Source organism: Manacus candei, unplaced genomic scaffold (assembly GCF_025592945.1).
Source record: "Manacus candei isolate 608988 ecotype Guabito, Panama unplaced genomic scaffold, ASM2559294v1 h1tg000052l, whole genome shotgun sequence".
NCBI classification, from domain to species: Eukaryota; Metazoa; Chordata; class Aves; order Passeriformes; family Pipridae; genus Manacus; species Manacus candei.
Window position 1 is genome coordinate 1,368,807 of NW_026138100.1, and position 12,424 is coordinate 1,381,230.

The window sequence follows — 12,424 nt, forward strand, 5'->3', positions numbered from 1 at the left end:
TTGCACATTTGTATCTGGGTTTTTTATGTTTATATTTCTGCCTCAGGATGTCTTGATGTGGGTTAGTTGTTTTGCACTTACTTCACTCCTTCTCCAATATTCCCTTATACAGACTCCAAAAGGGATTCAGTCTGTAGGCATTCTTAGACAATGCTTATTGGTATTACACATGGTGGCCATGCTCCCAAAATTCACTATATTGATTTTCAGGACACTCTCAGAAAAAACAGAGAACTGAGGCATCTTACCCCCACTCTGGAGAAGAGGGCAACTGGATTGATTTGCATCTGCAAAGGATGAGTGTGCTTCTCTATAAAAGGGAAGAAGGGGCTTGCATAATATACCTTCCCGTCTTTCTAGGGCAGAGGTGGAAAGAGAAATATAAAGGAAGGCGCCAAGAAGGAAAGCCCAAGAAGGAGGCGATAGGTGTCTAACACATATTCCAAGCTGGCAGTTGTTCTGGTTCCTTCCACTGAAGACAATTCTTCCTGTGCAAGATCAATATGTTCACAGTGGCTGGTTTTGGGTGGAGCGGTGTTGGGTAAGCTGATAGTTATGGATGCCATTGAGGTATCTACCTTTTCCCAGGTATTGCAGGTGATTGTGGGAGAATGGCACAAGGTAATGTGCTGTGGCAAACAGGAACCTAGAGACTGTATGTTGCCATACTTAATTATTAGTCACCTGAATTCCTTTTGCCCCTAGGTCTGTGTGGTTATGAAGCAATGGTAAGTGTTTAAAAAAAAACAACTAACCAAACCAAAACCAGGGGTTTAAGCTTGGACATGTAACTAGCATATGGAAACAAATACTTACCTTACTGATTGAAGAAATTATGATTTATTAAATGAGACATCTCTCTGACATGGAGTTTCTTCAACATGAAGCCTCAGGGTGATGGTCTCTGATCCCATGTTGAGCTATGGACTCAGAAGAGGACTTTGGGAATGGAAATCTCACAGAATGGAAATTGGCTTGCCCTTAGATCTGTGTAATGCTCTGTTTCAGGGATATGCAGACACACGCACTTGTTTTGTCTTTTCTTTTTCCAGTCATGGCCAAAATCTGTATTTTAAGACTATGGAATGAAAATATCTCATCTCTATCCTTTTCCACCCCCCAAAAAAATCCATGAGTGCCACTCGGAGGTCTGAGTGCAAGCTGTAAAAGCTGGGTTCTTACAGCATTTCTTACTTGGAACAGTTGTTCCTTGTGCTTGGCAGCCTATCCAAAACACTCTGATAATCTGGTCTGGTTTGTTTCCAGGGTCATCCTACTGAATAAGGCATGATTCCCACCATAAAATTATTGCTTAACAGAAGAGCATAGAAAGCCTCCTCACAAATCACACTTTTGTTAAATAACCTGATCCAGGCAAATGTCAACATATTTTGTTAAATTAACTTGATCCAAGTAATTCTCAGTGATATTGTTTCATCTGAAAATGGAGGCCATACCTGTTTCCCAAGGATGTTTGATCCCATGGCCCTTTTCTTGGAAGCTATTCAGCTTAGACTATTTCTTCTCACCTGCTGTTGCAAGCTGCCACCCCCATGGGTCTGTTTTCATGGTAAAGCCTCCTCTAATCCCAAAGGATCATGCAACAGGAAAGGAATATAACCGTGAATTCTCTCAGCCTTCAACTCAACTCCCCTCCCCTTTCTCTCACAGACCTGACACAGTAATGCTTCTTTTAATGTGACACAACCAATTGCTGTTTGGTGGACTCTGTGAGGGAAGACATCATTTGGATTTCTGCCAAAGCAGGACCTGTATGGTTAGGGCTGTCCTTTTTGTTCCCATCCCTTGATATTTCCCAGGCTCTCTCCTGCCCTATGTACTTTCCATTAAGTGGGTTGTTGTTCTCCTTGTTCTGTGCCTCCCTGTTCCTGTCCTATGCGTTTTCTGACCAGACAGACAGACACTGGTTGAAGTGGGATGTTGCAGACAGCAGCTTGGGTACAGGCTGTGTGATTTCCTCAGTCTTACAGCTCAACTACATGCCATTGCCGGCACAGCGGAAGAGCTGTGTCCTACAGGCCGTTGCCCATGACTATGTAAATACAATGTGCTCTTGTGACCAGCCAAGCAAGGAGATGCTGTGGGAGGCCAGCAGCTCCTGGCAGACACCATCTGCAGGAGTGCATTGCATTCATGGGGGAGGAGGGAGAAGGAACGAGGGGCAGACACACGGACTTTGTCATCTTTGTATGCCTATAGATTGTTAGGCTACTTACATGAACTTTTTTTGGCTTTATGAAAAGTCAGAACCAACTGAAGGATACTCTTTGCTTTATTATTTCTGAGCTTAGATGGATTTTTGGTTTTCTGTTTTGCTGAAAATGCACTTACACAGAAAGCAACCCTGTGTTTTGTTAACTAATCATGTTTTCCGACCTCGCACATCAAGAAACACAGCGACTATTACAGACCAGCGTCTGTGCCCACAATTACAGAAACATGGAACTCATTCTCCCTTTCCCGGGCTGGATGGAGGCCGGGGCAGCGGGGGACTCGGTGAGCCCACGCAAAGCAGCCGTCCCTCCGGGTCCTCTCCTAAGCGGGCACTTTCCCGGCCTGGGAAGCGCCGGCCACGCCGCTGGCCCCGGTGCGGCTGGCGGCAGGTGCGGGCGCGGCCACAGCGCAGTGGGCACGGTGTGCAGTGGGCAGGGCGGCGGGGCGAGGGTCTCCCCGCGGGGTCCGGAGGCAGACGGAGAAGGAGCGGCGCAGGAAGGCCCCGCCGCGCCTCGGCCGTGCCCGGCGGGCTGTCGGGGCGGTGCCGCCCCCGCCCCCCGGCACCTGTTGCCCGCCGGTTCGCGGGCAGCCCCGCCCGCCTCTCACCCCGCGGGGTCCGGGGGTGGCCGGAGGTTCCCGACCGCGGTGCCCCCTGTGCCCTGGGGGCGTCGCGGCGAGGCCGGCGGGGGTGCCCGGCGGCGGGGCGAGGCCGGTGCCGCGCTCGGAAGGCGCCGGGGGGAGCGGCGGGCAATGGCCGGCGGCGGTGAGTCACCGCCGGGCCCCACCTGCCGTACTTAACCCGCCGCCGGGCGGCCGCCGCCGCACTCGCGGGTTGCGCTGCTGCCGTGGCCGGGAGCGGCTTCTTCCACCTCCGCCTCCTCCTCCTGTTCCTCCTCCGCGCGGGGTGCTCGGCTGAGGCGAGGCAGTCGCTGCATGAACGTTCGTCTCGGGAGTAGGAGCAGCACAAGCAGCCCCCAAAATGCCGAAGCCGGTGAGTGGGGCGCGGGTGGGAGGCGCCCCGCGGGGCCGTCCCGGGGCCCGCCCGCCCGGCCGGCCCTGGGCGTTCGGGGCTGCCCGATATTTATTTTAATATCCTGGAGGGCTGAGCACCTCTGGGTGCCGCGGCGTGAGCTTTTGCCGGGCTGGAAGAGCTGAGTCCAGGTCCCCGCTCCCGGTGCCGGGACGGGGCGTTTCGGCTGGAGCGCCCGCGGAAGTTCTCCTTGGCGCCGGGAGGGAGCGGCGGGCACCGCGCTCCGGAGCCACATCAGCGACTGCTCTCAGCAGGAGGAGTCGCCAGCGCGGCTGCCATGGGGCGCTGCGGGCAATGGGCCGTGGGTAGGACGGAGGGGTGCCTGGCCGTCCTGCCGCCGGGAACTGGGGAGGATGGAGTTTCGGGAGCTGTGCTCTACAGAATCAGGCAGTGGATTGCTCCGTCTTCTGTAACGCTGCCGTAACGCTTCTGTAACGCACAGAGCTCCCTAGCAACTCTCAAAAGAGGACCTTTCATCACACTCCCGCTTAACGAGAGGGTGGCAAAACTTCGCTGGCTTCCATTTACTGTGCGCGTGGCTTGTGCATTTCTCTACAGGAAATGTGTCTCCGCCTGTACATATAGGAGAAACCTTGTTTCCTCCATGTTTTGTTATCTAAAACCTAAACGCCAGGGGCTCCTAATGCAGTTCTTCACAGAGGTCTCTACCAGTCATTGTCAAATATCTATTTCTTCTTTTATGTCTGTTTCTCTCTTCCCCCCCCCCTTTTTTTTATTGTACGGACTTGTCTTTTTCGTTGCCCCTTCTTTCTGTTGACACCACCACCTGCTCGCCGCCTCCCCCCTCCGGCCTTCTAGACGGTTTTTTGCTTGTTTTATTTTAAAGTCTGCTGCTACTGTGCCAGTTAGAAACGATAACTCCCTTGGGGAACCAACTGCCTAACGCGGAGCTTTGAGCAGTCATTGGACCAGACGCACTTTTGAACTTTGAAGAGCATAATCAGAGCAGATTGTTCTTACTATCACTATCTGTTTTCAGTAGAGGCAATATTTCTTAAAATGCAATGCAGTGAAAGACTTATGTATGAGCTCACATAAATGAAATATGAAATAAGAGTAAACAAGCTTATCTTTGAGGTAATAAGCAATTCATGGTTTACCACTGTAACACTGAAGTTAGTTGAACTTTTTTTTTTTCTTTTTTTTTTCTTTTTTTCCCTAAAGTCCTTAGGTTAACTTACATTGCAGTTTCTGTAAACCTACAAAAAAAACCCCACACCAAATGGTGTTCAGTCCTTCTGAGAACTGAAAAATCTTCAGTCTCCCTGTATTTCATCAGTAGGAGGTGATATATTGCTACATATAATAATGCATACTGAAAGGACCCTTCTGTAACTGGGGAAGCAAATACATAATTTACAAAGCATTGATATAAAAGGTTGTGTGTGAATAATCTCTCTCTACCTTATTAGTTGTTTGCTAATTACAGAGTGCTTTCTCGAAATATCCTGGTTAGAATAATCTGAAATCCTGGTTTAGGACTAAGTCGCACTGGAAGCCGTGGATAGGTGTAGAAAAACTCTTTAATCTCTTAAAAAAATAATACAGCTGTGTTTATCTTTTTGCTTGGCATGGCTTTATTTGTATTCCCTCATAGATGGTGATTTTTCTTTGTGTCTTGGCTGACTAGCCACTGAATAACAAAGGTGGATGGTGTAGATCACCTTCCACTGGGGAAGACAATGGTAGTCTAATGATTTCTGAGACGTGACCTACTGGCTGGGATTTATGGACAAGACTGTGTCAATAGTTTGCACAATATAAGGGTTTTTTTATTATTGTTTAATCTGTTGTTCAGTAGGGCTAACTGATACCGTACTGTAAACGAAAAAGAGGAATTTTGTAGAGGTTATTTTAGTAAAACACTGTTTGGTCTGACTGCTTCAGACTGAGACTGGATTTGGATGCTTCCCAACTCAGCTCATTTGATCTTAATACAGCTAAATAGGATTTGTGTCAGTTTGCATGGAGAGAGGATGTAAAGCTGTCACTCCAGAGACAGAACTGTGTTCAGGACAAATGTGACAACAGCCTTTGGCATGTGTGAGGAATGATAGCATGACCTCTTGGGAACCAGTTTTAGTTTTTGATGGGTATTTGACATAGGTGCTAAATATTTATTACCTGTGCTTGTTTGCATGTGTCTTGCCTGCATGGCATACGTAAATAAGATGTTGCTTGGCAGACTTCATGCTGCTGTGTGTGAAGTCTGACACACTGGTCATCAGTTGTTTACAAGTAAAGGTTTAGATGACAGAAAGCAGAATTTTGGCAACACCTCCTCCTCTCTGCTCCCCCCCCCCCAACCCACTAGGCTAAACCTTTATATGAAACTATTTTTTTAACAAAAATTATACATGCACACACAGAGCTTACGGGTCATGTTTGTAAGTTATTATTTCACCATAAACAAATAGTAAGTCCATTAACACTAGAACGATAGTGATTTTATATTTTAATTATATACCAAAGTGAAGTGCCAGAAGGCCAGCTGCATTCCCAACTCTGCGGTAACATTTGATCACAATTAGTTGTATCTGATGCATGCTTACCATGCTCAAAATAAATTTTAGTAACAGTCCTGAAAATAATTCTGAAATGAGTATATTTGTTAATATAGACACATGTTAATATATAATTTAACACAGACATTGTGCCATGTGTAACAGTTACAAAGTAACAAAATCTCTCCAAGATAAGCTGTAAATATATAACTTGTACCCACTTCATAAGGGTTTATGGCTAGGAGTTCATGAGCAGTTCAGATACATGATTTCCACCTAGCCTGCACAGAGGTTCAATAGATTTTACAGGTAGTGAATTATTATGTAAGGAAATGCAAAGAATGCTGTCTAATCCAAATCTTGCAATGTTATCGGGAAACAAGTGAAATGCTGAATAAACTTATTTGCTCAGCCTTGCATCTTTTCATTACTGGAGTGTCTGTGTGCTCTCTGCATTTTTCCTAGATTCGTGGTGCTAGTTTATTTCTGTTTGACTCATTGAATGGATGGTGTTTTAAGTGAAATATATCCTTTTGTAAAACAAACCAATCCAATAAATTGTGGTTAGAACAGCATGGCTGCGGGCTAATGAACAGTACTTACCGAAGGAGGAGGAAATGTGATCTCTGGTCTATAGAGCTGTTAATTTGATCTGACCTCTGAGCATTCTTGATTACTTTATTGAGGGTGGATTTTTTCTTTTTTTTTTTCCTATTTTTTTTGTTTGTTTTTGTTTTGTTTCCTCTTGGGGGAAAAAAAACTTAAAACTTCACAAGAAATTGAGTGAGCTTTGCAGCAGAGCATTTGATTGATGTAGTGTCACACAAGAACTTTTAATACTTGTATGCATGTATGTAAAACTGCGTTAAGAGAAGACAGCAGTAAATGCAGTCTAACACCTTCTGGTGCTAAAGACAAAATATAAGTGAATAATCTGAGGCACCTTTTTTTTTTTAACACTTTTATTAAGGGCCTGTGTTCAGAAAGCAGAGCATAGTAATGAAATCCAGTAATGCCATGCTGTTGAGGGGGAGGTGTTATTGATGCAGAGGGCCAATATGTAAAGGCGATTGAAGGACAGGGTAATAAAGTCCCACTGCAACAGTTAAACTTGGAGGGGTGGGGAAAGAAGGTCCCTCACTAAATAGTGTAGAAGGAGATGGATTAGTCAGTGGTAGAATGACTGTTCTATTGTCTGTGTCATCTGCAATGCATAGGGTGTCTCTAGCAGAAAGCATTAATAGAATGCACTAGTGAGATCTTTCCTTGAATGTAGGTTACATTTGTCTGTGTCCAGGAGAGAAAGATTCAAAGCAGAACCTAGGGAAGGATTTTAGGATGATCAGGAGTAGAAAGCCTCTCACGATAACAGGGTACTTAGCTAGTTTAGCCTGGTAGAATTCAAGGAGTTACCTCTTCCTTCACCTGTGTAAAATGCAAGGGGTTCAAATGCCAAAGAGGAGGAAGAATTGCTTTAAGTGGAATTTGTGATTTAAGGGACTTTAAAACCTTAAAGCAGTTAAGTGTGTGTGGTGGTTTTTTTTGTGGGTGGGTAAGATTTTTTTTCTCCTTCCTTGTTGATCATATTCAAAGACTATTCCAAGACCTAACATCCCTTAAGATAAAATTTGACAAGGGCACAGTTTAATGCTGCTGCCTGTAGGAGTGGGGAACTGGCACTGATGTCTCAAAAGGGTTTTCCCAACTGTGTTGTTAATCATGTGCTAGTGTGTGCTAGGCATGAAGTGGTTAGACAAGCCCTCCATACCTATTTGATGTTGAATATGCATGTATTCTGAAAAAAGAACTTCAAGGCAGCGTGCAAGCCTTCTGCCAAACCTTTATCTGTCTGTGAGCAGATATGACATTAAAATTCAACAAGTTTTCAATAAGTCAGCCTAAAAAATATATAAGTGTAGTGACAGGAATTTATTTCTAAATATAAACAATTAATAATTGTTCCCAATTTATTCTTGACTGTGTCTTCTAACTACATCTAGTGGTTTGATCTTAGTGCTCTTCACAGCAGATTGCTATAACTGGACTGAAGTAAAAATACTTTTCATATCCTTAAGTGCTCATAATTAATTAAAATACTCTTAACTTATGGACAGCTATAGATTTAGTCAAGAATAAAATATTACCCTTGTAAGCATGAATTGCAGGACATTGGTGATACAGTGTGTGGTGTACTTAATGCCAAGAGATGTATGCTCACTTTGGTGCTAAATGGAAACCTAAGGAAGCTTCCATTTGCCAAATGTAAGAACTCCCACTCACTGCTGCAAAAGAAAGGTGGAGGATTCTGAGTAGTAAATTTAGGGAGTAGTTGACAGATGACTAAACTTTTAAAAGAATGAGTTCACAGTTTTGCCAAAACCCTTATTTACTGCATGATCTGAGTAAGCATTTCCGAGGGCTGTTTGTTCTGGGGTGTTAGCTGCTGCACAGAAATCAAGGGTGTTAAGTGTTATGTTAGTCACTACTTAAAGAATTTCTTAGCCTTCTTAAAGGGCAAAGGGGGAAGATAAGCCTTCCTGTTCTGCTCCCTCCCTCCACCCACATGAGCATCTTCCTCTGTCCCTGAAAAAAGCCGTAGTTATGTCAGGACTTTTTGAGAATAAGACTTCTTGATGACCACTGAAGATTCCCACATCAGTGTAGTTCTTGTTTGGCACACTGTGCCCAAAGAGCTTTTTGCGCACTGTAAATCCCATAATCACTCGATTGACCTTGATGGAAGGCAATGCTGCCCAAGATCACTGAACCACACTGCACACTGTGTTAAGTAATGTACTTTAGCTGCGTTGCGTTGTGTGCTTGCTTTGAAGCCTGGTTTCTACCATGGATAACATTTAGCCTGTAAGCCAAGAAGTACCCTCTTTGCAGAAGCAACAGAAATCTCTGGCTTTTACTGAACAGCGAAAATTGTTGCTACATGAGGCTGGAAACAAGGTGTAGCCCAGTGTAACAAGCTAACCATATTGCCTCCATATTGCTCATCTGTTCAGATCCAGATTTTGTTTCCTTTCTAGTTTCTTCTTCATTGTGGGGGAAATTTACCTGCCTTCCCTGTAGCTCCTCTCATTCTATGAGAGAGTGTGAGTAGCAGCCATGTGCTCAGCTGGGGCTGATGAGCACCTGATACTAACAGCCGTCAATTAAAGTAGAAATCCAGAGTCTAAGAATTAATGTGCAGGACTTCTAGTCGAGTAAGCAAGAGAAACTGTTGCTTGAAGACCACGGAATTGTGTTCGGCTACCTGCTGTGTAGGCTCAGTAGAAGAGGTACTGGCACCCCTATACAAGGCCTGTAGCCTTCTGCTACCTTTGGGAAGGGAGTGTGGGATTGCCCTGTTTGAGAGAGGGTTTGTGTGCATTTAGTTCTCCCTCTCTGTCACGAACAAGTGCTGTAACTGTTGTGTAAAACTCAAGTGTCACTATCACCATCTCTTCCTCCCTTGTTCTTGCATGAAAATGTCTGTGTTCTAACCTCGGTGTGAAATGTGTGTGAGAAAAGGATTTTCTGGGGGTGTGAGTGGATGGCAGTCCAATTGACGAATTTGAGCAGGGTTATGAAATGGCCCTAGAGCAGCTCAGTTCTACCAAGAGACCACTGCTCTGCAGATGCAAGGAGCAGCTCTGTGAGCTGCCTGCTACCTGAAGAATTAGGGATTAAAGAATTTTGCCCTTTGTACCCAGGCACCTGAATGTAGCCTGTGTAACCCAGTAGGTGACTTCAAAATCTGTACTGTAAGATCTGGGCTTCAGAGTTATTTGAGGGAGCTAAAGTTATTCTTTAATACCTAGTTTGAATACACTTAGCTTGCTTAACTTTTTGTTTTTGTAGAGATAAGCGATTGTGCACAGTGGTGTTAATTGGTCCATGGATTTGCGTAATTGATATTAGGTGATCTCAGTGTGGGAGAGAATAGTTTTTCCTCCTTAACAACTGACACAGCTGTGCAGGCAAACTCTTGAAAAGTACTTTTTCTACCCCCACTATGCTCAGGGACTTTGGGAACCACTGGGGTATATTTGTTTGCCGTCACACTTCTAGGTTGAGGGGCCTGTGAAGAGTTGCATCTCAGAAGCCCTTAAACTATTTTGGGGGCTAGGAAGGGATATTTTGCTGATCCTTGCAATTGCTTTTCCTTTATGATCTGTAACTTCTCAAGAGCAATATCCTGGTGCGTAGGTGACATTCCAGGACTTGCGATGCCCTACTTTTATCTGGGAGCAAATAGTACCTGTTGCATACTATTTGAAATACCTCATTGGGAAGTGGAAGCACTGTAGTGTATTTCACATAGATCAGGTTATCAAACTATCAGAGGTGATCACATCACATAATCCCACTCATAAATTTCACAAATGCCATGTGGTATGCTCCACTGAAGTCCATGAGGTAAAATGAAAGAGGCTGATCTGGATTAGGTGAAACAGAAGGGTGGGATATCAAACCAAAAAACTCCCACTCTGACAAATGGATTTGTATCTAGAATGCAAAAAGAACATACATCATTACCGGGCCTTGTGTGACTTGTTACACTGCTATTTCTCCTTGAGTAAGTGGAGTTCGTTTTCCTTCTGTGCTTTGATGTTTATAAGAACATGGCTGCCCTTGTAGGTCAGGCAGAAAGCCCTTGTAGCCTAGTATTACACCTCTGATGTTGGCCAGAAGCTGATGCCTGAGGAAGAGTATTTCAAAGATACGCACTATTGCTTTCCTCTGAAGTATTGGAGGTTGAAAGGTCCTATATAATGAGTTACTAAATGGATTTCTGTGAACTTGTCCAGTCTCCCCTTGAAACCATGTGAACTCCAGCATTCACAGTATGCTTTAACAAAGGCTGTCCTAGATAACCTTCACGTTGTTTGAAAAGTTATCTACAAAACTCCTTGCTAGAGTGCTATTTGATTTTATTTTTTTTTTCTTGTTCATGGGGTTGATGCCCTGTAGTTATTCTGTTGGTAGAGCAATGAATATACATTCCTTCTCTACCCTGTTTGTGGAACTCATGAATTCATATGCTTCTATGTCCTAACCTCAGTTAATTTTCTTCCAAACTGAGAAGTCCTAGTTAGCTTAGTCGATGCTTGCATGGTAATTATTTGAACATCCTTGAGCTTCTTCCAGATCACATCTGATGAAAATACTGCTTTGCATCCTGTAATGTCTCCATTGGTAAAGAGTATGGTTACTGAGAACATTTCTTCAACAGTTGTATGTTGTATGCCTTTAAGTCTCAGGTCATAGTCCTGTGAAAGAGTAAGTCATAGATGTTCTTTGTGTTCAGACAGCCCACCCTGCTCCAATGTAACGTGCTACTCTTCCACCCCAGAAGAACAGCCTTGTGCTAGGACTGTTCATACAGGATCTATTGAAAGTGTTGAGTGCTGTGTGCTGACAGTGTGTTGTTGCCTGGGCTCCAGGTGAGTAGCCATCAGACATTTGGCTCTTTGTAATGGCTTAGGGTTTTCCATGCACATTGTCCTCTAGAACACATCTCTGCATAAGCATTGGAATAAAAGACACCAGTATTGGTGCTTGGATTCAGGGAAAGCTCTGAGGTTATTATAGCTTTTATTTGCATTATTCATGCCTTCAGACCCTGCCCCTGCTTGTTGTGACTTGGTACTGTGGAGTTCAGCTTTTGCAGAAATCGTTGTATGCCTCTTGCTTCCAAGTGAAAAAGCCAAGCAGAGATAGGAAATGATGTTTGTGTTTTGGATCAAGACTATAAGACATTCAAGTTGGTTTTTATTTTCCCTTGAGGGGATTGCCTTAGTAGCTGATGTGTGAATATTAGAGATGTTAAATCATTTAGAAGGCTCTGAAATTATATTAAAATTTGAGATCTCAAACCTCTGTATTATCTGCACTTGGCCCCATGCTGTTGTTTCTGATGGAAAATAGCAAAAGATCTGATTCATTCTGGATTCTGAGCAACATCTTGAGATAAACCTTATTTGTGGATTGGTTGTGGGGCTTGCTTTAAACTTCATGTGTAAAGCCTTAGTCTCGCAACTTCATTATGTTTAATTAGATGCAACAGCTGTCATGATAAAACAGGCTGTGTATGAAGGAGTTTGATCCAGTGGCCTCTAGCTTCCCCCTGTATTTATCCTTTATGTACAAAGGACCTATTGTTGCTGCAGTCTGTGTTCCTAAATCCATCCTAACATCCATTGAGGGCAAATGGCACATCCAGGCAGTGGTGCTATGTTGAGCCTGTTGTCACTAGCTGTGGGTTCCTCCTCTAAAGAACAACTCCTGCTTGTACACATATATTCTGAAAATGCTAATAGAGTATTATGCAGCATCAGAGAGTCTTTAAAGTGAATCTTAATGTATTTCAATGAAACATCGTAAATACTGCTGCTTCTTCCTAGCATCCTCTGGGTTCAAAGTAAACCATTCTTACATCTCATGTAGAGTGAGGGCAAGTGTTTTGCATGAATAACATCTGGGCTCACAAAGAGGATGGGGCTTTGTTCAAGGGCAATATCCTGGGGCCTTTCAGACTTACACTGCATTGCTTTGTCTTGCCAGAACATAGGGCTGTCCCTAGGTAATTTTACCTTTAAAAAAAATGTGAATTTAAAATTTTTTAAAAGGCCTCTGTCAGTTT

The 12,424-nt window shown here is 44.1% G+C and overlaps 1 protein-coding gene across 1 annotated transcript in view; it reads left to right on the top strand.

Moving 5' to 3' along the window:
- The first annotated feature begins 2,945 nt into the window (after window positions 1–2,945).
- The window catches only part of EZR (ezrin), a 37,273-nt gene continuing 27,794 nt past the window's right edge, over window positions 2,946–12,424 (top strand). The window contains exon 1 of the mRNA XM_051801568.1: window positions 2,946–3,226. Coding sequence (XP_051657528.1) covers window positions 3,215–3,226 — 12 coding nt within the window. The 5' untranslated portion in view covers window positions 2,946–3,214. The remainder of the gene's footprint in view (window positions 3,227–12,424) is intronic.